The sequence below is a fragment of the Nuphar pumila genome, chromosome 3 (assembly GCF_984573655.1).
Source record: "Nuphar pumila chromosome 3, dmNupPumi1.hap1.1, whole genome shotgun sequence".
In the NCBI taxonomy this organism is placed as follows: Eukaryota; Viridiplantae; Streptophyta; class Magnoliopsida; order Nymphaeales; family Nymphaeaceae; genus Nuphar; species Nuphar pumila.
The window spans coordinates 46,676,096-46,703,088 of record NC_143251.1 but is presented as its reverse complement, the minus strand read 5'-3'; the positions used below and the strand labels follow the sequence as shown (position 1 = coordinate 46,703,088).

General features: G+C 39.6%; 2 protein-coding genes across 4 annotated transcripts in view; both read left to right on the top strand.

Moving 5' to 3' along the window:
- The window catches only part of LOC149842792 (ras-related protein RABA5a-like), a 34,988-nt gene extending 33,642 nt beyond the window's left edge, over positions 1-1,346 (top strand). For all 3 annotated transcript variants that reach the window (XM_090001580.1, XM_090001581.1, XM_090001582.1), the window contains exons 2-3: positions 23-647; positions 729-1,346. In XM_090001580.1, the coding sequence (XP_089857706.1) occupies positions 308-647; positions 729-1,054 (666 nt within the window). In that variant the 5' untranslated portion in view covers positions 23-307 and the 3' untranslated portion in view covers positions 1,055-1,346. The remainder of the gene's footprint in view (positions 1-22; positions 648-728) is intronic.
- A 1,542-nt stretch (positions 1,347-2,888) lies between these two features.
- LOC149842791 (ankyrin repeat domain-containing protein 2B-like) lies at positions 2,889-22,308 on the top strand. The gene is made up of 8 exons (XM_089999442.1): positions 2,889-3,018; positions 7,004-7,140; positions 19,311-19,520; positions 19,615-19,763; positions 19,861-20,038; positions 21,083-21,175; positions 21,713-21,852; positions 21,949-22,308. Exons 1-8 carry the CDS (start codon positions 3,006-3,008, stop codon positions 22,046-22,048), a joined length of 1,020 nt encoding a protein of 339 aa, XP_089855568.1. The 5' UTR covers positions 2,889-3,005; the 3' UTR covers positions 22,049-22,308.
- The last annotated feature ends 4,685 nt before the right edge of the window (positions 22,309-26,993 follow it).

The window sequence follows — 26,993 nt, the reverse complement described above, 5'->3', positions numbered from 1 at the left end:
GCATGATTCTTTTTTCTTTCAGTTCCTCAGTGAGCAGTGGAAATATCGATCACAAGAGGAGGAAAATCCTCAACATACTTCTCATCAGAAAAAAAACCACCTTACTGTGGGCACTTGTAGAGAAGAAAATTTGGGACTGACATTGTGTCCACTTGTCATTGCCAAGTCCTGTGCTGCCGCTTTTTGAGATGCGTTGTACACGCATTTCAGTATTTTGGGACGAAGTTCTCTTACTATTTCTCCTTCAACAGGATTGAGCATTCTCTTTTCTGAATTTGTCCTAACAAGCCGAAAAAGAAAGGAAACAATGATGTCATATGCAGATGAAGAACGTAGTGAGGACTACCTGTTCAAAATTGTTCTGGTTGGTGATTCTGCTGTTGGAAAATCGAATTTACTCACAAGATTTGCTCGGAATGAGTTCTATCCTAATTCAAAGTCAACAATTGGAGTTGAATTCCAGACCCAAACAATGGATATCGATGGAAAGGAGATCAAGGCCCAAATCTGGGACACTGCAGGCCAAGAACGTTTCAGGGCAGTCACCTCTGCATACTATCGAGGTGCTGTTGGTGCTTTAGTTGTATATGACATTAGTAGACGGCAGACTTTCGACAGCATTGGTAGATGGCTCAACGAACTTCAAAGTGAGTCTCTCTCTCTTCTGTTGTGGGTTGCATGCAATAGCAAGAAATGCACTCATATTATTTCTTTTATAATTTGAACAGCTCATTCGGATATGAATGTTGTTACCATACTTGTTGGGAACAAGTCTGATCTCAAGGATATGAGAGAGGTAAGTACAGAGGAAGGTAGGGCTGTAGCTGAGGCTCAAGGTCTGTTCTTTATGGAAACATCGGCACTTGATTCATCCAATGTAGATGCTGCATTTCGGACTGTTGTGAAAGAGATCTATAGTATATTGAATAAGAAAGTTTTCCAGTCGCAAGAGCTGAAGAAGCTAGATAACAGGCTAGGAAATGGGAAGGTTGTGGTCTTACAAGGAAACGAGGATGAATCTTCTGCAAAGGGATCATGGTGTTGTTCTTCCTAGTACAATATTGTTTATTTTGTTTCTTCACATTCTTTTGTGCTTCATTGTTGGTTGTTTTGTTGCAAACGTTGGTCCAAACCACTCTCACTACTGTGTAGAAATTTGTGAGACGCCTGCTATTATCAAGTTCTGATCAAGTTTTGGTGACGTTGGCTGTTACGTCTGAAGGTTCACTGTTTGCATCTTATCACTGGATTCCTTGTTCAATCTGGCTTATGCTTTTTCATGTATTTATTTATTTGCTTACCTTGCAATTATTGATAATGGAATAAACTCTGATCATCTGCATTCTCAATTTTGCTTACAACTCGATGTTCAAAGAATTTCAAACCACATGATGGTGAACCGTCCTGTCCGTTTTGGGTATATTCTCTCCAACGTTCCAACATGTGTTCGGGTTGACGACGAGCTTGTCTAATTGTGTGGTGGTAAGTGACCAAGTGGGGTGTGTGTGTGGGGGGGGTGGGGGACTGAGCTGGCGCCCGAGCTCCTCTCTCCATTCTTACTGGGTGCAATTTGAACCGGTCTAAATAACATAAACATTGGGCCCAACCCAACCGCCCAAGGATGGCTCCACCTAAGGCTGTGTTTAGATGCACCATGCATGTGGAAGAAACGAGATAGGTTTGGAACACATTACCATATCTCAGTTTATCTCACATTTTCTCAACATGTAGGTGCACACCCAATAGAATGAGGAGGCGGTGAAAGAATTCTCTACTGCTTCAAAGCGCACATATATGGAGATGAAGGCCCCGACCATGCACAAAAAAACTAGACATTAGGAAAATTAGATTAACCCGTCATGAAAAACTTGAAAGCTTTTTTAAAGGCAAAAGGAAAAGTGAAAAGAAGGGCTAAAAGATGAAGCGAGGCTGGCAATGTTGAATTGGCATAACTTAATTCGTTAAGAGCATTAAGGACCTCAAGGGTTTACATAGTTTGTCACCTGACATCTCTTCCGTGAATAAGGACCTCAAGGGTTTTATCAATCCGAAACCTGCCAATCTGTCCTTCGGGTCTTTCTTTCTCCTTGTTTTTTTTTTTTGGATTTATAACCCGAAGAAACCGCACCCTGCACGAAGACCTGTTGCGCTGGCTCAGCCTGTCATACCTACGGTCATAGTGCCGGCAGCATAAAACTCAGAGGCTAGGACCCCTGCCCCTAGGGCTTATGCTAGGCTATGGCTTGCACAGAGGAGTGACACCCATGAGAATTGAGCCTTAACTGCCACTCTAGCAGCCAAGGCCCCACCCCACTAAGCCAAACTCCCTTGGGCTCCTTCTCCTTGGTTTAGGACTAAAAAAAAGGTCATCTGTGAAATGACAATGTGAGGTTTTAAGAGTGGTGCTTGGGGTAATATGAACAAAAAGAGCTGACCTGAATAATATTCGGATAAACTAGAACCTGACCCTAGCAATATGCGTGTCAGGTTTGGGTTATAATTTTTGTTGGGTACCAAACTTGATCCTGTTTGTTGCTGGGCACCTGATCCAACCTCAAGTGGTTTATATGTATTTTTAGTAAAAGTAAACTTTTAAAATTATACGGATCCGGGTCTGAGATTTAATTTTTGTGACCTACAAAACCCGAGCCTGATAATTTGTTATTTGGGCGGTTCCAAGTACACCTTGATGGGTCGATTAAGTGCACTCTATAGTGGTAATCTTTAAAATCATGCATGCGTATGAAATAGATAATAATCAACTACATAAAGATTAAAGATTAAAGATTAAAGATTAAAGATTAAAGATAGGAAACTAGTTTTGGTGAGAAACAATGCTTTTTTGTTTTCTTCTTTAAAAAAAAAGTAAAAAACATTTGGAAGGGAAAATATAATCGTTGGGAGTCTCCGACCCATCGTCAAGTGAGCGAATCGGGGAGCAAAAAAGAGGAGTCAGATAGTCGATCTCCGCGCCACAAAGAAGAGGGGATTTTGGGGAATCGACCATGGCGTCTTCTGGTAACGATCGGTGGAATTCGTGCTTGAGTTTTTTTATATGAATTTCGATTTCATCGTGTTTGTTATTAATTTCCTTTTTTCTTTTTATTGTGTTCTGTCTTTGGGGATGAAATTAGTTTCGTTTGTGCTATTGTTTGAAAGTTGGGGTTTCCGTGGATTCTTTGTTGGTTACTGCTATTTTCTCTCCCCGGCGTTTCTCGTCTCGAATAATTGTGTGTTTTAATCAGACCTGGAAATGATTTGGGTGGGTGGTGCTCGCTATGAGACTCAGGATGAACGATTTGTGAGCGTGTAAGATAGATTTTTGCGGGTGACTCCGTTCATTTGGCTGTTTGGGGTTTTGAGTGACTGCATATGTTCAGGGGATCTTCTGTGTCGTAGCAAATGATCCGCTTTTTGTGTTTCTTGTCCGTTTGGAAGGTTGATTTGAATGCTCGAATTGGGCTGGTGTGGAGGAAACGACATTGCTTTTTATGACTGGGAATATTTATAGATCAAAGAAATTCTTTGAGGGAATGGTTCTAAAATTGAGTGAAATCATATGAAGGTTGGGTGTGCAAGTGCTCTTGTTACACCTTAATAGAAGAGAGAAAATTAACTATCCTTTTTAGATTTTTCTTTTGGTGGATGAAATTATTGTTAAGGGCAGGATCAAGTGCTTAATGTAAAGGGTTTGGGTAGTCTATTCTTGGACACAGGGAAGCGGATATTGTCAAAAATGGGGCTAAGGTAATATGTACTGGTCCTCTTGAAAGATACCAGAATTCATGAAGCAAGAATGTCCATTGTGATAAAGAGCAAATTCATTGGTTTAGAGCAAAATACGGAGCCTTTGATGATGCCATTATTTACCAAAAGATTGTAGGGAAAAATGTTTATCTTATCTTCATTTATCACTACAATTTGCGTTGCTTACCTGATAAATGTTGTGGGTTGTTCATTTCTTTCTCATGTATCTCACTTGAGCACTATGTGACACGGGTACTTCTACCAGGCCACCATACCTATCGCATACCACATTGGTACTTAGGTACTTCGGGTGTGGTCCTCTGTGTTTCAGACTTGACTCAACCGATTTTATGATCCAGTCAACACTCAGGATAAAAAACATCCGATACTTACTGCATATTTTTTGTTATTGATTTTTAGTTAATTATATGTCTTTGACATAATTTAAACTTTTAGTTCATAATTGACAATCTACATTTCTATATGTAGTGCATTTTGTACAATTAAGTATAGTTATGCATTTTCTGTGTGAGTGTGTAGCCATACCCCTGTACCCATCCTTTTAGAATTTCCAGTGTACTACCCCGTACCGACACCCTTACCTATGTGACATAGCTTGAGCATCATATGTTGGAGACTTGGATCTTGAGATAGTTGAAGACTAACCTATGAACGGAAGGCTGTGTAGTCTGTACTGGATTCTTTGGTTCTCTTCTTGTGCTACAATTTGTTAGTGGTATATTTTTTATTTTTTCCCTGTTATTGTGAAAAAAAAAACTGTTAACAAATTATTATGCGGTAATGCAACAGTTTCTGCGTTTGGAAACATTCTAAATAATTGATTCTGGATTTTTAGTCCCTCTCTCTCTCTCTATATATATATATATGTATATATATATATATATATATATATATATATATATATATATATATATATATATATATATATATATATATATATATATATATATATATATATATATATATATATATATATATATATAGTAATGGATCCGTGCTAAACCCATTTGGTGCTAAATCGCGTGCTAAATGGGTTTTTCAGGCTTTTTTCATTTTATTTTTAAATTCTGACCATACAGATGTGAACTATGTACTTGATTTTATGGGGACCAGCTCTTGAAGCATTTGATTCCAACACATGGGTGGGTTTTTATAAAGTTTGAAAAATCAACGGTCCAAAATCTTTGTAAATTTTTTAGGCTCCAAACATCATTTTTTTCATCGAAAACACATGATCCAAGCGTGGATTCTTAGTAAATCAACCATGCCCAACACATTTATGGGGCCGGAACCGCATAAAAGGGACTGGAGAAGCCCGAAAAACCCATTTAGCATGCGGTTTAACACGAAATGGGTTTAGCACGGACCCATTTTCCTATATATATATATATATATATATATATATATATATATATATATATATATATATATATATATATATATATGGAAATGAAAACCTACAAAATGGGCATGGTGCTAAATGAAACATGCTAATGGATTTCCGTTTTTTTTTTTTCGAAATTCTAACCGAATAGATGTGATCTATATGCTTGTTTTTATAGGAATCATTTCTTGGAGCATTTGATTCCGATGCATGGATAGGTTTTATAAGGCTTCAAAAATCAAAAGCCTACAATTTTTATAAAATTTTGAGGCTCCAAATACCCTTTTTTCATCCAAAATGCATGATCCAAGTGTTGATTTCTAGTAAATCAATCATGCTGAAAACATCTATGGGGTTAGAATTTCGAAAAAAACACTGGATATCCATTATCATGTTTCATTTAGCAACATGCTCATTTTATAGGTTTCCATTTCCCTGTGTATATATATATATATATATATATAAGAGAGAGAGAGAGAGAGAGAGAGAGAGAGAGAGAGAGAGAGAGAGAGAGAGAGAGAGAGAGAGAGAGAGAGAGAGATGGGTACGTGCTAAATGGATTTTTTTGCTCTTTCGATGTTTTTTTTTGCAGTTCCGACCCCATAAATGTGTTGGGGCATGGTTGATTTATGAGGAATCCACACCTGGATCATGTGTTTTCGATCAAAAAAATGATATTTGGAGCCTAAAAAATTTACAAAGATTTTGGACCGTTGATTTTTGAACGTTATAAAAACCCACCCATGTGTTTGAATCAAACACTTCAAGAGCTGATCCCTATAAAATCAAGTACATAGATCACATATGTACGATCAAAATTTAAAAATAAAATGAAAAAACCCTGAAAAACTCATTTAGCCTAAGTCACAGGGATTCGGCCAACCAGGTGCCACACCCGCGTCAACGCAATGCAACGCGGGTGCGCGTGTGGGTGCGACACCTGGTGTGGTCAACATGACCCTGGGTGCGATCAACACACCCAGGGTAAAAAATGTCCAATGTTTGAACTTAAAAAAAAAGGAAGCCCGATAAAAAAGGGTTGAGAGGAGGATTAGGTTTTGCCCTAATCCTCCCAACGACTCCTTCAAACCTCTCCTCCCGACCTACGAACCGACCCCGATGTCGGCGATGACCTGACCCCGACGCCGGACACAATCGGACCCCAACGCCGGCGACGACTAGTCTCCCCACCCGACGCCGGCGACGACCTTGAGCGACACCGTCCGGTACACATTCACTCTCTCTCTCTCTCATTCTCTCCTTCAATCTCTCTCATTTAGATGATGCAAAATCTGTATTTTAAGATGATGCAATTTATAAGGATGGTGGTAAAGAGATTTGGGCCTATGACTTAGATTTGGTCTTATCGGTAGCTTTTGGGTATGCAAATTAGATGGATTCAGGTCATTTTTGAGTTAGTAAGCCTTTGAATGTGATTTGGGTGCCTAATATTGAGATTCAAGTGAGTTCTATTGATGGTTTGGGTGTTTTGTATTGGATGGCAACTGGTTCTTTATTCTATAGTCAAGTTTTGATGTTTTGTATTGGACGGTAACTGGTTTGGGTGTTTTGAATTAATTTGATGATATTGTAATAATTTTTTTTATTTCATTAGTGTTACTATTGTTAACTGTTAAAAGTTAAAACATAAATATATATATATATATATATATATATATATATATATATATATATATATATATTTGCTGCACCCCCGCACCCATGTGACAGCATTTAGCACGTTTCATTTAGCATATTTCATTTAGCATGTACCCATTACTCTCTCTCTCTCTCTCTATATATATATATATTGATTTCTATGTGACTTTTTCCATGATTTTGTGTTGACAGATGAGAAGTCTTCGAAAAGTGAAACCAGTGAGTCACAGCCTGCAAGGAGGAGGGCTACTTCTGGGACAGTTCCAGGGGTTGGTGCGGGAGTTATACCAAATCCTTTTGATTTCTCTGCAATGTCTGGGTTACTTGATGTATGTTCCTGTTTGTACTTTCTTATTTCTAAAACTCTTTCATTGCACTTGTTGGTTTAAACATGCATTTTGATATCAGGTGTTTTTATTTGTTCATTTTTATTTTCTGGGTACTACATTTTTTTGCATATCTGTCATTTCTGCTTTTTAAATGACTTTGATGGCCTGTACCATTTGTAAGTATCTGCATATCTATGCAATATGACTTGCTATTTTTTTCCCACTCCTTTTCTCTCAAAAGGAAAATCACAGTGCTTCAGGTTTTATTTCTGCAACATTATTCCCACATTCCAGTTAAGGTGCATATTTGATTGCTAGGCCCAACGTTTATGATGTGCCCCCCCTAAGGCTAGAAATAATAAAACAAAAAAGAAAAAAACAAAAACTAAAAAACAAAAAATAAATTACAATCATATTAAAAAAGATGAATATGCGTAAAAGGTGAGAGGATAGATTTACCCTTATCGGGTTTACCCTTATAATATATATATATATATATATTTATATATATGTATAGATATATATAGTTTACATTTTAACAAGTTTACATTTTGACATCTCCCCTCAAACTTACGGTGTGATGACCGAAAGTTTGCCAAGAAGAAAATTGAATCTGAGAGAACATAGTGCCTTAGTAAAGAAGTCAGCCAGTTGATATTCTCATGTTACATAAGGGTTAAGTCACACGGACTCGGCTAGGGAGGCGACGCATCTGCATCGACACGCCCCGACACAGGTGTGACCTTGGACATGGGCCAAACTCGGTCAACGAAGAGTCGGACTCGATCAACGCACCGAGGCCAAGTCCGTCGCGTTTTGGACTCGGTCAACGTTGACCGAGTTCAAAAATGTTCGTTTTGAAATACGTTTTGGATCCGGGTCGGGTCGGGATCTGACCCGATCCAGATCCAATCTTCATCTGCATCGTCGGGGCCGAACCCTAAAAGGGGTTTACGACAGGGGGAGGGGCTTACCCTGTCGATTTTGCCTCCCCCCAGCCCTTGCAGCTTCCTCCTACACTCACACTGGCTATCCAAACTCCGACGACAGTAGCCATAGGCGACGCCAGTCACCGTCTCCCCCTTTCCTCCGTCAACAGGTATGCCCCTCATTCCCACTCTCTCCTCTTCGTCCGGCAGGGGGCTCCCCCTTCCTCCTTATTTTTCGGCAGGTGGTGGAGCTCCCTGCCTCATTCTTTTTTTCGGCAAGGGGTGAAACCTCTGTCGGAAAATAAAGTATGGCAGGGGCCTCCGCCCCCTGTCGGAAAAAAAGAATGAGTCAAGGTGCTCCACCCTTGCTTCTTATTTTTCAACAGCCCCCCCCCCCCTCCTCCTGCACCCTCTGCTCGCAGAAGAGGGGCTCGACCCCTCCTTGTGCCTCCAATTCACAGAGGAGAGGGGCTCGCCCCCTCCTCGTTTCCCTTCTGTCCGACGACCAAGTCTAGGCTCGACCTGTCAGACGAGCCCCCTCCTTCCCCCACTCCTCCCCTCTTCGTCCTCTCCTTCACTGTCGGCAAGCAGGGCCTGTCAACCCTCCTTTTTGTAGGACATGCAAGGGCGAAGCCCTTACCGCCTCTGCTTTTCCAGCAAGGCCTTCACCCTTTGCCTTCCCGTCTTCTTCGCCAGGCAGGGGCATTGCCCCTGCTGCCTTTGGCGTTTTGGCAAGGGCGAAGCCCCTACCATTGATAAGGTTCGGTAGGGGCTTGCCCTGCCCCTCCTTTTTGCGTCAAACAGGGGGTCGACCCCCTGTCTCGAACCTGGTTTGCAGAGAGGGAACAAACCCCCTCTCTGCATCATCCCCTCGCAGAGGAGGGCCTGGTTTGAACCTGATTTGCATAGAGCGAACGAACTTGGAGCTCCTATTACTATTATTTTGAAGTGTTTATTAACTTTATTTTATTTACTTATTTTCTTTTCACTTTTCACTTTTCAGATATAATGGCGAGATCTAGCGGCAATGTCAATATAGTTGGTTCAAGTTCTAACCCTGAATTAGAAGTTTTTCAACCACTTTGGAGGCTTGTGACAAAAGGGATAAAAGCTACTAGTGGTGGTGGGAATGTGCAGTTTCATTGTAATCTATGTAAGACTGTTTTCACGGGTTCTTATACGCGTGTGAAAGCACATCTTTTGCATATTCGTGGTCAAGGAATTAGAGCATGTTCTGGAGTTGACAAAGACTTGTTAAAACAGTTAAAGAAAGAACAATAGGAAGCTGAAAAGAAGAAAATTGCAGAGATGAGAAGCGATTCGATTAATCTACCTTTTCCTATTGCTAGTGATGTACAAGAAGAGCTTTTGAAGAAAAGAAAGATGGAAAGCAATAAAACAATACAAGTGTCATTCAAAAACATGGCAAAAGCAGAAATTGATAAAAAGATTGGTCGATTCTTTTACTCAAGCTCAATTCCATTTAATGTAGCTAGAAGTCCGTACTGGAAAGATATGATTACATCTTTGGCTAATTGTAATTTGAGTGGTTATGTGCCTCCTAGTTCAGAAAAACTAAGAACATTCATTCTTGCAGAGGAAAAAAATAGAATTGAAGACTTGTTAGAGACCCAAAAATTTGCATGGAAACGACATGGAGTTTCTATAGTTTCCGATGGGTGGATTGATATACAAAGGCGGCCATTGATAAACTTCATTGGTTACTCACTTAATGGGCCAATCTTTTTTAAGATTGCTGACGCATCTGGGAGTATAAAGATGCTGAATATTTAAAGAGATTATTTGTCGAAGTGATAAAAGTGGGTGAAAAAAGTGTGGTGCAAATCATTACTGACAATGCTCTAGTTTGCAGTCGTACAAGAATGAATTTGGCAAGTGAAGATACATATTCACATATTTTTTGGACTCCTTGTGCAACACACAATTTAAATTTGACACTTAAGAGTATATGCAATCTATCAAAAGATGATGCACATGCACGTGAAATGTGTCTATGGATTGAGGAAATAGAGCATGATGTTTGAAATATTAAAAATTTTGTTGTAAACCATCATCATGCCCTTTCTATATTTAATAGGCATTCTGATCTCAAGTTATTAAAAGTTGTTGAAACTCGTTTTGCTTCTCTCATTGTTATGATGAAAAGAATTAAGCAACTAAAGAATGCATTGATGATGATGGTGGCTGATCAAGATTGAGATTTTTATCGTACTGAAGATGATGTTAAGGCTCAAGCTATCAAAAAATGCACCTGTGATGATTTTTGGTAGGATAAAATTACATATTTTGTTGAATTTACAAAATCTATTTGAGAAATGCTAAGAGAAGTTGACAGAGATGTACCCATGCTTCATAGAATTTATGAAATGTGGGACAATATGATTAAAAAAGTTCAAAGTATCATTTATAAACATGTAAGGAAAGAGGTTGCACTTGATGATTCAAAATTTTACAATCATGTACATTCAGTTTTAGTGAGAAGATGAGATAAAAACAATACACATTTGCATTGCATGACATACTCTCTCAATCCAAAATACTATGCAAAAAAAATGGTTGACAGCAGGTGTTGGTCGTGTTTCTCCAAATGAAGATCCTGATATATCAAGAAATAAAATGATATGTTTGGGAAGACTTTTTAATGATCCTCACATGTTTAAAGTTGTAAATAGTGAGTTTGACAAGTTTTTTACTGGAGGGTTTGATTCTTTAGCACACTCGTGACAAGGGACGAGAAAGATCCTCTTAATTGGTGGGCAACATATGGATCAGAGACACCAAATCTGCAACGTCTTGCAATGAAGTTGTTATCCCAACCTACTACATCATCTTGTTGTGAAAGAAATTAGAGTACATATGCTCAAATTCACAACATTAAAAGAAACAAACTCACTAGTAAAAGAGCAAAGGATTTGGTTTATGTTCACTCTAATCTACGATTAATTTCTCGCCGCACTAAAGAAGAGTATAAGTACTTTTTTTTCTTTGTATTCAAAGTTCGTATTTAAATATTTGTATTCAAAGTTTGACGTTAGAGACTAATATAGTCATTTTTTGATGCAGTTGTGGACCATCCAAGAATTGTGATGTAATCCAAAAGATTTTGACTTGGAGGGAGAACATAATTTGCATATTCTCAACATGGACTACCTCGTACCTGTTTTTCCCTTTAATTCAGACGATGAGGCAGATTTATGATAAGTTTTGTTGTTTATCACACTCACAAGCTTCCTTATGTGTTATATTTTGGTAAGTTTGTGTTGTTAAGAATTACTTTTTTATTTTTGCTTTAAAATTTACAATCTTTATGTGTTAATTTATTGTTATATATATAATTCTATATATTTAAATATATATATATATATATATATATATATATATATATATATATATATATATATATATATATATATATATATATATATATATATATAGCCGAGTCCCCGTGTCTGAATTTTTTGAAATTGCGCCACACCCGTGTCGCACCCGCACCCACACCCGCACCCGCACCCGCACCTATGTGACATAGCATAAGGGAGATCAATGACCTTCTTTAGGTATTCTTCTCTAACATAATGACAGTCAATTTCGATATGCTTCGTTCGCTCATGAAATGTGTGATTCTTGGCAATATATATTGCACTTTTGTTATCACAACACAACTTTGTAGGCCCTTGAACACGAACCCTCATATCTTCTAACAACCGTCAAATCCAAACAATTTCTATGGTTGTAGTTGCCATGACTTGGTACTCAGCCTCAATAGAAGACATAGACACTTTTGTTGTTTCTTGCATCTCCAAGAAACCAATAATTCACCTAACAATACACAAAAACCAGTAGTGGAGTAACGATTATTTGTGTCACATTTTCAATCAGAATTAGTATAATCAATTAAATTTAATTGAGAAGATGAAGATATAAATACTCCCTTATTTATGGACCCTCTCACATATCTGATAATTCGAAGAACAACACTCATATGAACTGATATAGGAGCATGTTGAAATTGACTTGCAACATGTACTGCATGAGAGATATCTGGCGATGCTAAGATACATCAATGAACCAACGAGTTGCCTGTAAGGAGTAGGATTTTCTAGAGAAATTTCATCATTAATCTTCATCTTTGTCCCAACCAGTGTTTTAAAACTCGCTGAGTCAACTCGTTGACTCGGCTGACTCGGCTCGGCTCGGCCCTCCAGCGAGTCAACCCGGCAAGGCAAACTCGGTTTGCCAAAACTCGGGCTTGACTCGGGCCTGACTCGGGTTGACTCGGCCTGACTCGAGCGAGTTCTGGGATGTTTGAAATTTGATTTTTTGGGTATTTCAGAATAAAAAAAATTTGTTTCTTGCATCAATAGGGAATAATTAATTGGCTTGTATAATTTGATCAGTTGTCTTGAGAATTTCTTCTTTGATTTTGTTATGGATTTTCTCACACATAGTATGTAACCCATACTTTCTCTCAATCAAATATCTTTCTATTTTTCAAATTACTGAAATGGCTATAATGTTAATTTATTTTTTATGACTGAATAGGATCATGACTTTGAAAAGAACTTGTCTTTAGCTATGTGTAGTTGGAAGTGTACACTACATGAGCAAGTTTAATGTGCTTGTTATGACTGTGATTCTTGAGCCTATAGTATGGCTGAATTTCTCTTACAAAGCACATTGTATATCCTTCATAGTTTCATCTCAAAAAATATAAGCCTCGGCCCCTCATTCTGTTGTTCAATATTGTCTTTTATTAGATGATTTCCTTGTGAGTCTATTCTGCATAATCAGATACTGTGGCCATTTTTTTCTGGCAGTCATCCTAGTGCAGCTTAAAGTGTAATTCTATATTGTGCATGGTTACTTTCTATGTCACAGGGATTCGGCTAGCAGGGTGCCGCACCCGCGTCGACGCGACTCGACACGGGTGCGGGTGTGGGTGCGACACCGGGTGCGGTCAACCCGATCCTGGGTGCGTTGACCGCACCCAGGATCATTTAGGTCCTTTTTTTTGGATTTTTTTTTTTAAAAATTTGCCCTCTAAAATGGGCTGCGAAATTTAAAAAAAAAAAATCAGATGACAGCTGTTGATGGGCTGCGAATTTTTTTTTTAAAAAAAAATCTGCTGATAGCTCCTGTCAGCTGCTGACAGGAGCTGTCAGCAGAGAAAATCGGATTTGAAAAAGCAGCTCCTGCGAATTTTTTTTAAAAAAAAAAAAATCTGCTGACAGCTCCTGTCAGCTGCTGACAGGAGCTGTCAGCAGAGAAAATCGGATTTGAAAAGGCAGCTCCTGTCAGCTGCTGCCAGGAGCTGTCAGCAGCTGACAGTCCTGGCAGCTGCTGCCAGTCCTGGCAGGAGCTGTCAGTAGCCGACAGCTCCTGGCAGGAGCTTTTCAAATCCTTTTTTGCGTAAAGGATTTTCTCTCTCCCCTTTATATATATATATATATATATATATATATATATATATATATATTACATTTTTGCCCCTACCGCACCCCCGCACCCGGGTTTTTTGGAAGTGCCGAATCCCCGCACCCGCACCCGCGCCCGCACCCGCGCCCGCACCCGCACCCATGTGACATAGGTTACTTTTGATATGTGGGCATGTTTCATAAAGCACAAGTCCAATATTTTCTGAGCCAGGATCAAACTCTGATTTTGAAGTGGATTGGGCCTACAAAAGGTAGAACCTGGTGAACTGGCCATTACAACATTTATGAGTTGGTCAGGTCTCATCAACTTCAATACAGACCAAGCATGGACCATTTTAAAAAGTCCCAACTACAGACATAGTTTGCTTAACATGAGCCCCTGTATATGAGTTTATCATCTCTTGTTTACTGAAAAACATGGTTTGAGACAAATTATATATTATTTTCTTTTAAAATCAAAAGTTAACAAAACCCGGTCCGAGTCACCGAGTTGACCCGCCGAGTCACGAGTCAATAAAGAACGAGTCGAGTCCCGAGTCACGGGTTTTAAAACCTTGGTCCCAACTACTTCAGGTGTTTCACAGGTTTTGTCATCTGAAATGCCTAATCTGTCAATGACTTCGCCAACAAGTTTAGTTTGGGAAAAAAAATAACCCCTGTGAGAATAGGCAACTTCAATGCCCAAAAAATATGTCAGAAAACCTAAGTCTGACATTTCAATTTTTTTCGTTAGAGTAGACTTGATACTCTTGATTCCTACTGCATCATCACCTGCGATCAACATATCATCAGCATATAATAACAAAATTACAATACTTGTATCAAAGTTTTGGACAAATAGTGCAGTGTCAATGTAACATTAAATAAAACTATTTTCTACCATTATACTGGTAAATCGATCATACCAAGCCTTGGGAGCTTGTTTTAAATCATAGAGGGATTTTTTTTCGTTTGGCAAATCTTGGAATTCCCAAGTTTTGGCTTTCCTAAGGGCTCTAAGTTCATTATTCAATGCATCCCTCCATTCTAACATTTTCTTAGCTTCTTCAAAACATTTAGGTTCTACATACGAATGAATGACACTAAGACACGTTCTATGTTTAGGTGAGAAGGATTCATAAAAAAATAAATCTAGAAGGGTTTCTTCTAGTTCTCTCGGTTCTACGAGGATTATTTATTAAGGAAGGTTCACTAGATTCACTATATTTTTCAATTGCACTTCTAAAATTGTTTCTATCTCTATGTGTATAGATGATAGGGTCGTTATACGTTCTTTCTTCTATAGGATGATCAATAGATTGATAAGAAGAGTTGTTATTTTCATCTATATTTTCATTATCACTAGAATCATTATATACGAGTTCATCATCGCTAGAAATATCATTACCTCTAGATAGTAACTCAAACAAGAAAGAATAATCTATATTCTCTTTATGAGTTTCACATTCTTCAAAACCACTAACATTTTTTAAGAAAGTCACATTCCTAGAAACATATAGTTTATCATTCTTAACATCATAGCATCTAAAACATTTTTGAGTTTCGGAATATCCAAGAAATGCATAAGGAATAGCTTTTGGTGAGAGTTTGTCATTTTTATCGATAAGTACAAAACATTTGCATCCAAGGATTCTCAATCTATTGAAATCGGGTTCCTTTTGGTATAGCATTTCAAAAGGTAAAAATTTATTTAGATTTTTTTGAAAGAAGGCGATTTATGAGATAAACGAAGGCAAGAGCCGTCTCAGCCCAAAATCTTTTAGGAATGTTTTGAAAAATAAGCAAAGTTCTAGTTGTTTCAATAATATGCCTATGTTTTCTTTCGGCTAGACTATTTTGTTGAGGTGTTTTTGAACAAGATCTTTGATGAACTATTTCATAATTTTCAAGATAATTTTTAAAATCATTTAAAAGACACTCTCCTCCAGAATCGGTCCTAAGAATCTTTAAGTTACTATTAAATTGATTTTCAATCATCATATGATATGTCTTAAATGATGCAAAGACCTCCTGTTTATGCTTAAGAAAATATATCCAACAAAATCTAGAATAATCATCCAAAAAAATCGCATAATATGCAAATCCTCCTTTAGATATAACGGGTGTCGGTCCCCGTACATTCGAGTGCACAATCTCAAAGGGTTTGCTTGTAAACATAGATCTTTGTTTAAAAGGCAAGTTTCTCATTTTTTCAAGAATACAATCATTACAAGTGAAATTACTTTTACAAAGATTCTTAGCAAAATGCAAATAACAAAGCTTGACGACATTAGGATGTTCAAGTCTTTTATGCCAAACATTTATATCTTTATATTGGGCGATATTGCAAAAAGAATTTTTTGGAATTTGTAGAGACTCCGTATAGTATTGATCTCCTTTTCTAGAGTCTTCCCCAATCAACTTCTCAGACTGACGATCTTGTACTCAACATTTATTTGATGAGAACTTAATATCACAACCATGGTCCGAGAGTTGAGAAACTGGAAGTAAATTTAAATTTAATTTTAGTATAAATCTAACTTTTGGAATAAAGAAATCTGGTTTTTCAAAGTTTTCAACTCCATTGATTTCAAGAGAAGCACCATTAGCGATTGAAACAAACGATGAAAAAACATTTTTTGTATATTCGAAAAGTACACAAAAATTGGGAGTCATATGAAAAGAGAGGCACCCGAATCTAAGAGCCAAGAGATCTTACCAGGAGAAGATGACTTAGCGGTACCGAAAATGCAGCCTTTGAGTAAGGGTTGAAGAGCTTCCATGATTTGATTTAAAGACAATGCCCCGTTGTAGGAAGTAGATGGATTCTCCTCTTTTTGTGGTTGAAACGTGGTAGACATAACCACCTTCTTTTTCCACTTAGGACAAACCGGCTTAATATGTCTCGGTTCTTTACAAAAGTGACAAATTATTTTTTCATACTCCTTTTCTTGCTTCCATCTTTTATTTTGTTCTCCTTCTTCCCTTACTCCTTGATTTTGATCCTTGTTAAAATGAGGAGGCTTATATGATTTTAAATTGCTTCCGGGCCTAGAGGCGGCATAAGCACCTTCATTTTCATCTTTATTTGAAGGCATGACAGGAACACTTGGGTTTGATTTACTCATTCCCAAACGAGTTTCTTCTCTACTTAATTTAGTAAGAACATCTTCAAGAGGAGGAGAAGTAAATGATGATAGGAGAGAAGATCTTATTTGTTCGAGTTTGAGAAAATTAAAGAACTGATCTTCCAATTGTTTGTGGCGAAGTTCAATGGCTTCTCCACTCTACTTTGGTTCAAGCATAACGAGATCATCCCAAATGAAAGAAAATTCGGCAAAATATTCTCTTATGGTCATTTCGCTTTGTTGGAGAGTCAAAGCTATCTTTTGGAGATAATACTTGTGGGATAAGTCTCTTGAGGTATACATTCTCTCAAGATATTCTCATACTTGGGATGCTCTTTTAAATTTTAAAATATTTGTATTTATTCTAGTCTTAACCGAAGAAAAAATTCATGATAGTATTTTGTAATTTTTCATCCCCCATTCTTCATGCTTTTTGTTATATTCTTTAAGTACTTTAGCTCTTTCTTCTCCGTCAAGAATTTTTATTTTTTCCTTTTCAACTATCGTAATTATTTGCTCTGGTTCCGGTATTGAACCTTGGATGTACCCCTATAGTCCCTTACCTTTGATGTGAGCTTCCATATTACCGGCCCAAACATGATAGTTTGACCCATTGAGTTTGAAACCAAGAGAAAAGTGAGAATCTTTTTCCGTCATATGAGAAGCTTTTATGAGAGACTTCAAGAGTAAAATGACTTACCACAACGAGTCTTTAAAGCTTACTTGATGCGGTGTGCTCCACTAGAAATGAGTTGTAGAAGCTCTTCACACCAAAATACAAGGATGAAGAACAAGCACGTTTTTTGAGATGGTCACCGAGATGAGGTAAGTCACAAACTATTCTTTTAGAGACCTTGCTTTGATACCATGTGAAAATGTCTTTAAAGATACACCATACATAAGAATACTAAGTTCTTAGTGAGAAACATGTGCACAATAAGAACATTTAGAACAAATTTGCACAAAGGCACAACAAATTCAAGAGATCACAAATGTACAAAGGCATAAAGAATATTAATCTTTATTGAAATAGTGAGAGAGCTTTTGCTAAAAAGCTTAAAAGATACAAAGGGGTTCACCCCTATTTATAATATGAGAGAGGCCTTGGAGGGGCTCCAACGTCTATGATGTGGGCCCCCAAGGCTAGAAATAATAAAACAAAAAAAAAATTTACAATCATATTTAAAAAGATGTATATGCGTAAAATTAAAAGGACAGATTTACCCTTATCGGGTTTACCCTTATAATATATATATATATATATATATATATGTATGTACATATATATGTATCTCTCTCTATATATGTATAGATATATATATATAGTTTACATTTTAACAGTTAATGCATCATAACTCAGAAGGAGCATTGCTTGATATTTATGCCACCTGAAGTTAACAGTTAGAGGATACTCTAAGGCCTCCTTCCTTAGACTGCTGCATCAATCATGGCTTGATATGTCTTTAAAGATGATGATTACGTCATGAACATTAGGTGTTCATATTTTTTGTCAGTCTCTGGAAACCATTAAATGCTACGTTCATAAAATATTGAAAATTTGGGAACATAAAGGTTTTCAAATATGACTTGATGTTGTAATATCTTCTGCCTGTTAGCCTTTTACTGTTCCATTATGATGTTTTGAAGAGCAGCAGGGTTGGTTGCACACATCTTGATGTTCTTTTTTGTCTTCACCCTAAAGTTGGCTGGAAGGTGATGTGGCAAAGCAGGCCAAGAAGGTCCACTTCTTTCCCTTCACCATGTGTTTAGGGATGTAGCACCAATAATCAATAGGATACTGAAGCACTCTCATTTAGAAAAGAAATGTAGTTCCTTGTTTCAAACAAGTATCTCATTGTTCACAAATTGAATTGCTACCTTGTTAGATGTTTGGAGATTTACACAAAAAATTATTAGAAACTGTCGTTAGATGATGAAAGTGATGGAAGTCATGGCGATCATGAAAGCATCTTCACGTCAAATATGAAAATGCTTAGGTTTTATTTTTCTTTCTTGGTTGATGTTTTCTTATTCTTTTGTTTGGTCAATTGGCCGAGCTCGCTTGATGTCCTGATATAATGGATTCAGACAGTATGAGTTATGAAAGGCTATTTCTACAGCATCTTTTGCCTATTGAATGCCAATTTACCTTCTTGCCCTTAAGGATTTTGTGTTTGATGTTATTATTAGCAGTACGTAGTTTTCTTTCTATGCATTTTGGACTGGATGAGTGATATTGATAAAGTAATACTGCTAAATTTCTCTGCTCTATATAGTTTTTATTATCATCTTTGATGAGATTTTTTTTACACTGATTGTGGATTGGATCTTTACAAGTTACCTTTCAGACATGAGAGCCACACACCGTTTGACAAAACAATATTGGTTTATGTGAATGTTTATTTACATGCCTCTAGTTTGGAGCACAACACTGCTCTTCTTACCTCTATTTTGTTGATACGATTTTGCCAAGTCCAGCTTCTAATAGAGCAATGCATTACATTATGTACGTTTCCTTGCATATACTTTTTCTGTTCAAGTGTTCCTTAAAGTATTTTATGATGCTAAGTTCTTAGCTGTTCTACAACCATTTGTTTTTTGTTACTTTTTAGATGTACCTATATTTTCAAAATTTATTTGTATTTGTTCATGCATAAACACCTGGTAACTGAAAACAGGACCCAAGCATAAAGGAATTGGCACAACAAATAGAAGAAGATCCTGTTTTCAAACAGATGGCTGAGCAGCTCCAGAAGAGCGTCCAAGGTGCTGGTCATGATGGTATCCCTCAAGTGGATACACAGCAGTATATGGCTACCATGCAACAGGTTATGCAGAACCCTCAGTTTATGACCATGGCTGAGCGCGTTGGTAATGCTCTTATGCAGGTACTTGTAGGATTCAAGGCTTTGAGATAATCTTGAGGGCTCAACATGAACAGTTTTTGATGGAGGCCTTATTCATCTGTTTTTTTTTTTGCAGGACCCATCCATGTCCAGCATGCTGGAGACTCTGGCAAATCCTGCTCATAAAGAGCGTCTCGAGGAACGGATGACACATGTCAAGGAAGATCCATCTTTGAAGCCTATTTTAGAAGAAATTGAGACTGGAGGTCCAGCTGCTATGATGAAGTAAGAGATGACATTTTGATTGTGGGCTTCCAGTTGAAATCTGTCAGTGTGGCTTATTTCAGGCTAAATCGTTCATTCCTCTTGCCTGTTTCTTCAGGTATTGGAATGATCCTGAAGTTTTGCAGAAATTGGGCCATGCAATGGGCGTTGGTGCCATCGGAGAGGCTGAACCTTCTGCCAATCCATCTGCACCGGCTGCATCTGAAGAAGAAAAGGAAGCTGGATATGAGGATGAATCTTCTGTTCACCACACTGCTAGTGTTGGTGATTTAGAGGTGCAATTTCTGTTATTATCTCAGTTCCATATAAATGGATCTTTTTGATGTGATGTAGTCTGCTGGGTTCGATGATATCCTCTGCATGTTCCACGAAATTGGCTCTTTTTGCTCTAAAGGAGACTATGTACATGACTACAATTTGAGTCAACTTACGGTGTTACATCCATATAGAAATGATTATTTATAGCTTTTGTGATACTTGTAGCATGCAACTGTAGGTGATGCATCAATGAGCTTTCATCATTTTCATGTTGTTGCTTAGTGTGACACTGTAAAAGATGCACAAGCTTGCATTCAACAGAGTGCATAGAAGTTGGTGCTATTGCAATCCTATTTGCTTTCTGATTTTACTTGTAAGTTTAGCTTGTAGTATTTCATCATATCAACTTTTTAGAAGTTCATTTAGTATATTAGGCCGATGCTACAAAATTTTTGTTTTTGAAGATTTTTGTCTCGGGGGATTTTCGGTGTCCTGAAAAATTGTCGCAACTCTTGAAGAAACAATTGAATGGCCCCAAAAGACATGAAATTAAGTACATGTATGCATTTTACGGTCTAGATGACATGAGCCTTTTGCATTCTGGACGTAATGGCTTTTGTGCACAATATTGCCAACTGGGAGCTTGTTTTTGAGTTCTACACCCAGTTCATTTGTAGGTACTTCTTTATATGTATCCTTTTGTTTTTCTGTTACAAATATCCTGTAGTCGACGAGTCAAACCACCTCAAACTAGCTATAACTCATGCTGCTGGACATTTGCTCTCTTGGTGATTGAGATATCTGCTGAAGAGTATGTTCCAGTGTTTTTGGATGCCAAAGACATGAATGTCCAGACTATGAATATATTCCGTTTGGTACTATATGGGTTTTCCCTACCTGTTAAGTCTAATATAGTCCTAAAATTCAGACATCCGCATCTTTTATTATGGGCGTTTTTTTCACAGGTGGACTTCATTGGTTAACTTGTCATGCCCTGGCGCTGAAAGGCAACCTTGCAAGGTTTTTGATTTGTGTGTGTTTTTTTTTATGTGGGTTAACAGGGTTTGAAGAATGCACTGGCCTCTGGAGCAGACAAAGACGAGGAAGACTCGGAAGGCCGGAGAGCACTTCATTTTGCTTGCGGTTATGGTGAGGTAAATCCTTTTTCCAAAGAAGCTAAGGAGGAAAGTTGCATTTGTTATGTTCTTGTTCAAGCTCTGACCTCTTTAGAAAGGTTGGCATGATTTGCCCGTCACTTTCATGGACAACATTTCTAGTCTGATTCTATTTCCTGCCCTGTTTCTATCCAAGGAGAATAATCTAATCCGGATATACCGGAGCTGTAAGGGATCTCTAGGCTCTTGTAATCTTTCTGGTTGGTATGAAGTGCTTATCAAATATGTACAAATAGAGAAATGTTCCAGCTCTTTGAACACGTCTTAGCATGTATGAATCCCGCCTTTGAGGCTATGGATGTTTGTGAATGGTGTCTGTTGGATATGGTAATTTTGTTCTAGATGGAAATTGTCTTTTTCTTTTAGGAAGAAACTGCTAGGAATTCTATCTCGTCTTCGATGTTTGTATATTCACAAGGGTTATCTGATAATCTGATATATGAGAATCTTTAGACGGCCACACTGTTCAGGTCCGCGGTTTTGATCTTCGTTATGAATTGTGTACTAATCGTGCAGGTGGAATGCACCGGGGTGCTTCTTGACGCCAAAGCAGCCGTAGATGCTGTTGACAAGAACAAGAACACCGCCCTCCACTACGCCGCGGGTTACGGTAGAAGGGAGTGCGTTGCCCTCCTCCTCGAGCACGGAGCCTCTGTGTAAGACCTCGCCACTATCTTGATACGGATTCTGATATAAGTTGCTACTGTATTCGTGCAATCGATTATCTAATATCGAAGGTTTAAATGTACCAGGACATTACAAAACATGGATGGGAAGACGCCCATAGATGTCGCCAAATTGAACAACCAGAAGGAGGTGCTGAAACTGCTCGAGAAAGATGCGTTCCTATGATGGGGACGACTCACCTCTGAACCATAGGAACCATTTCGAGGTGTTCCAAACGAGTGCTTGTTTCGGTTGATGAGGAGGTTTGGCTTTGGTTGCTTTGAGTTTGACGCTCCCTTGTGGGTAGCTGTCTATTTTTGCTTCTTCCTGATACTTGCAAGTTCTACGACATTTTGTGTTAGTATTTTGGGTGGCAATGACCTTTATTAGATTATTTATATTTTATATACAATCTATTCAGTGTATGAAACAGAATATGTTCCCAAGATGGTAAAGCTGAGATGACAGCAACTGGTGGTGGAAGGCACAAAAGCAGCTTACAGTTCTTGATTACTTTTTGGGCGCTCTCCTGTTACAGTTTCCTTGGCAGCCTGGAAGGACTAACTTGCCTTAGCTGCGTCTTTGGCCTGCTGAGTCCCTTCTTTAGTCACATGGTAGGCGTAGCCTGCTGTGTCTTTGGCTCGCTCGGTCCCCTCTTTGGCCTTCTCCTTGGTCACATCATAGGCGTAGCCCGCTGTGTCTTTGGCTTGCTCGGTCCCCTCTTTGGCCTTCTCCTTGGTCACATCGTAGGCGTAGCCCGCTGCGTCTTTGGCTCGCTCGGTCCCCTCTTTGGCCTTGCCCATGGTTACATCGTAGGCTTAGCTGGCTGCCTCCCTGGCCTTCTCCAACGTTTTCTCGTAGACGCTGCCGGCAGCGACCATGGCTTGGTAGGTCCCCTCTCTGGCCCTTTCCTTGGCCTCGTTCAGCAGCTCCTCGGCCTGCCTGATCTTCTCCTGCGCCATCCTCCTCCTTTCTTCCACCATGCTCTCGGCCTTTTCTTGTGCGTACTGTTTATGCTCGCGCACTTTGTCCATACCCCGACTTGCCATTTCTGCAAAGATGCAAAAATCATAGCGCACAAGATGTATGAACCACTTTTTTTTAAAGGAAACAAGTATGGCCTGTCCATTTACCTGAGGTTGCTTCCTGCAACTTCTCTTTGGCGCCACGGATTTTGTCTTGTGCCTCCTGAGGAGCTTCCTTTAACATCGTCATGTTTCAGACCAAGGCCTCTGCATTTTTTTCTTTTTCAGCACACACACACACACACACACACACACACACATATATATATATATATATATATATATATATATATATATATATATATATATATATAGAGAGAGAGAGAGAGAGAGAGTTCCATGTAGTTGGTTACTCTGAGATTTTGTCCTTGGCCCATTTGGTCCATGACTCGGAAGTTTCTTTGGCCTTCTCTTTGCCAGTTTGCAGGTTCTCCTCTGCGGTCTGCTTGAGTTGTTCGGACTTCTCCTTGAAGGCTTCGGCTGAGGGGTTGGCTTCATCCTCTGCTGTATCCCCTCCACTCCCAACCATAGATGAGGCAACCAGGATAAAGGACATCACGAGGAAGAGAAGTAAGGAACGCCGCAAGGTTTGGCTGGTCGTGAAAGCCATCACGAACGAAGGAAGAGCTAAGCGAGTGAAAATTGGCGAGAACAGAGCAGAATTTCTCGAGTGGCTCAGAAGCTTAACACTAAAGAAGCGCGGGAAGAGAGGGAGGGAGCAGCAAGGGCAGGGGTTTTAAAAGGATTGGTGGCTCTTGAGGACGTGTCTTTGTTTCAGCGTTCGCGTCCCACGCATCAAAGAGAATGGGTGCCATGCATGGTTGTTCTGTCCATCTCTTGTTGATTTTGGGCTTCTGTCCCCGTTTTCTAGTCTTTTCCAAGCGACTCCACTCTATATCTATTGTTGGTCGGTTTCTCTGAAAGTCAAGCTGGGCTTAGGCGGACCCCCACCAGAATAACAACCGCCCAATGTATCTGAGGGATTCCATCCTGGGCCTTCAGCTTGACACATAATGGGATACCACCTCGGTTGTTGATCGGTTTCTCTTCCTACACACGCAGGCACCACATTTTGAAAAAAGAACAGGAGAAAGATCCTAGTGGATTCAGATGAAAAAAAAAATTATTATCGAATCTGAATGTGATTTAGCTTAAATAGCCAATGATTATGTTTCTTTTTTACTTGTAACTGGATTCAAATGTTTGACTCGTATTTAGATTCAGGCGCAGATACAAAATCTCTATGCCAAATTTTTTATCCTATTATTAATCGGATGCCATTTCTTTAACTGAATCAAGTTAAACGGATTCGGATTTGGTCGATGGCTTATCAGAATCCAAACTGTTGACATCTTTAGAGTTGGGTTACTATCGGCTTTATATACTCCGTATTAGGGGTGCAATGGGTCAGGTATGACCCCAACCTGAAGGTACTAGATTTGCCAGGATCCATGTTTGGTAATAAAGAAAGATGGCTAATTAACTAATTCAGGTAGGATTCACAGTGTCCGACTTGCATATGAAGCTGGTTATAAACATCAGTGTTGTGAGAGGCGTACGCCTCAATACCTGAAGGGTACACCTCATAGACGAAGCGCACGCTCAAGGTATTGAGGCATTGCATTGAGGCGTTTCAGGCTTGAAACGTACGCTTCACTCATGTGAAGCGCACACCTCAAGTCGAAACGGGTTTCGCTTTCAAAGCGTAGGCATCTGTGTAGTCCCTACAAACCGCTCCTTCCTTGCCAAAATCCGCCACCGGGGACACCCCTGGGCAACCCCTAGGTACCCTCCGAATCCCCGCTGCCTTTCTCTCTCCCTGTTTGCCTGACCCCCCTCACTCTAGAGCCCACCCTGCCTCGAGCCCCGTCTCGCCGGTAGGCTCAATCCGACGAGCACCTCCCCGGGTCCCTGCTTCCACCTCCCTCGCCTGACACCCCATCTGTCTCTGGGCTCCCCCTCGCCGGTCACCTCGCAGGTAACCCCCTCTTCCTGTGTTGTCTTTTCTTCTTCTTTTCGTTCTTCCTCTCCTTCATCCCCTTCTTCTGTTTGCTAGGATCGACGTAGACAACCTCGTCGACGACCCTCGCCGAAGAACCCTGCACATCCATCCCTCTCAGGTGACATCTCCCCCTCTCTCACACTGTGTTAGGCTCGCAGGGGAGGGGCGCTGCCCCCTTCCCTGCTCCATCTCTCTCTGGTTCGCCCTGCTTTTTCGGAAGATCGGCTGGCAGGGGGCAACGCTCCTTGCCACCCCTACTCTATCCGTAACCCCCCTCTCCCCCATGGATGTCCTCTTCTTCTTCTTCATCCTTGTCTTCTTCGTCTCCGTTTCTTTTTCAGCAGGCCGACAGGGGCGACGCCCCCTGCCGCCTGTGTTCGATCGATTCGGCAGGGCCTTTTTCCCCTGCATCTTGTTTTCTGATAGGTCGGCAGGGACATTGCCCCCTGCCGCCTGTGTTTAAACCTTGTGGTCTTTCGGCCGGCAGGGGCGAAGCCACCTGCCTCCCTTTTTGCCTTCGTCAGGCAGGGGCTTCACCCCTGTCTCTGTGCCCTCTTAGCAGGCAAGAGCGAGGTCCTGCCTCCCTCTCTACTCTTCCTTTCTCGGTCGGCAGATCGGAGCCACCATGGTGGGTGGCTCTGGTTCTGCCAGGCAGGTGGGTGCCGAGCACCCCCTCTTTCCCTCTTCGGACATCGTCAGGCATGGGGCCTCCTCTCAACTTGCTCAGGCCCATTACTTTTATATATTTTTTTGAGAGAACATTACTTGTATATAAGGGGGTTGTTTGCCCCACCTTGAAAACTATGCTTTTGCTAAGCATATTTGTGGTCAATATAATATTATTTTTTATTTTTTTGTATTATTGTTAAGCTCTTTGAAGCTCTTGTATGCACTTTGTGCTTGTGTAGTGCCTTAATACCTTTGTATTGTCCCTTAGAGGACTAGTGTATGTGCTTGTGCACATTGTATTTTTGCTTTCCACTTGTTTCGTTACAAATATAGGATCATGTAGATCCATTAGAGAAAAATTTGCCACTTGCAAAAATAAGAAGCAAATTGTTGCATTGGAAGCCTATCACATAAGCCAAAACAGTATGGTGACTGGTCCTAAGGAAGGGCTAAACGTAATGAAAAACTGCTCTCAAGATCAAATGTAGCCCGTGAGGGTCTGTCTCGGCAGCCTCATGGTATCGTCGTCCTCCAATGCATAATTTGGTACACTCTCCTCCTCTTCCTCTTTGAGTATCGTGGTGCGCGGTTTCTCATCGGCGAGCAGTTCTTGGAAAACTCTGCAAGCATTGTCTCATTCAAGGTCGATTCTGACGTCGCCTCCCTGTCCGGCCCCGATCAGTTAATGGCAGACGCAGAGATCGGTGATGAATCTTTATTTTATTTTCTTATGATTTTGTACTAAAATAACTAAAAGCAAAGTGCTTATTTAAAATTTTCATTATTTTATTAATATTATATATTTTATTATTCTGATCATGAAGCTTACGCTTCAACGCCTCGCTTCGCCTCATCGCATTTAACAACCTTGATAAACATTTCATATCAGAGCCGTTCGGACCCGAGTTACGACCAAGATCTAAAATTTTGCTTAATGTAAAAATATATAAATTTATTTACTGGGTCTGACTTGGGTTGGTTTTGTGGTTACCCTTATAGGACCCAGGTATGGTTTTGTAGCAGCCAAACCCAGACCCTGTACGAGCACCTCAGAGTCAAATCCAGGTGTGATGAAGGTCCGGTTTAACTTGTACAGTCCATAAACTAGATTTATGGTAAAAAAACGACCATTTACATGCCACTTTGACACCTTAGTTCAGACTACGGTTGTCTCAGGGATGTCAATGAATCGGATTTTATCTAATATCTGACCAAATTCTATTCCATTTAGTTGCATTCTTTTTGGGGTTAGGCAGAGCCCTACCAGTCATACAACAATACCATTGGGATTTGAACTTGCAACATCCCAACACAAGGTGACGTGCACTAGCTGCACCTACCAGACAAGCGGAGCCCGGTTGGTTCCATTTAGTTGCATTTGGTAAGCCAAAATCATGTCCAAATATAATTAGATGTGGATATGGTTCTGATTTTT

Excerpts from the sequence above, each read along its gene's own strand:
- LOC149842791 (XM_089999442.1), top strand. Across the intron at positions 19,764-19,860 it reads GGTCCAGCTGCTATGATGAA|GTATTGGAATGATCCTGAAG; the intron begins GTAAGAGATGAC and ends CTGTTTCTTCAG. Across the intron at positions 21,176-21,712 it reads TTGCTTGCGGTTATGGTGAG|GTGGAATGCACCGGGGTGCT; the intron begins GTAAATCCTTTT and ends CTAATCGTGCAG.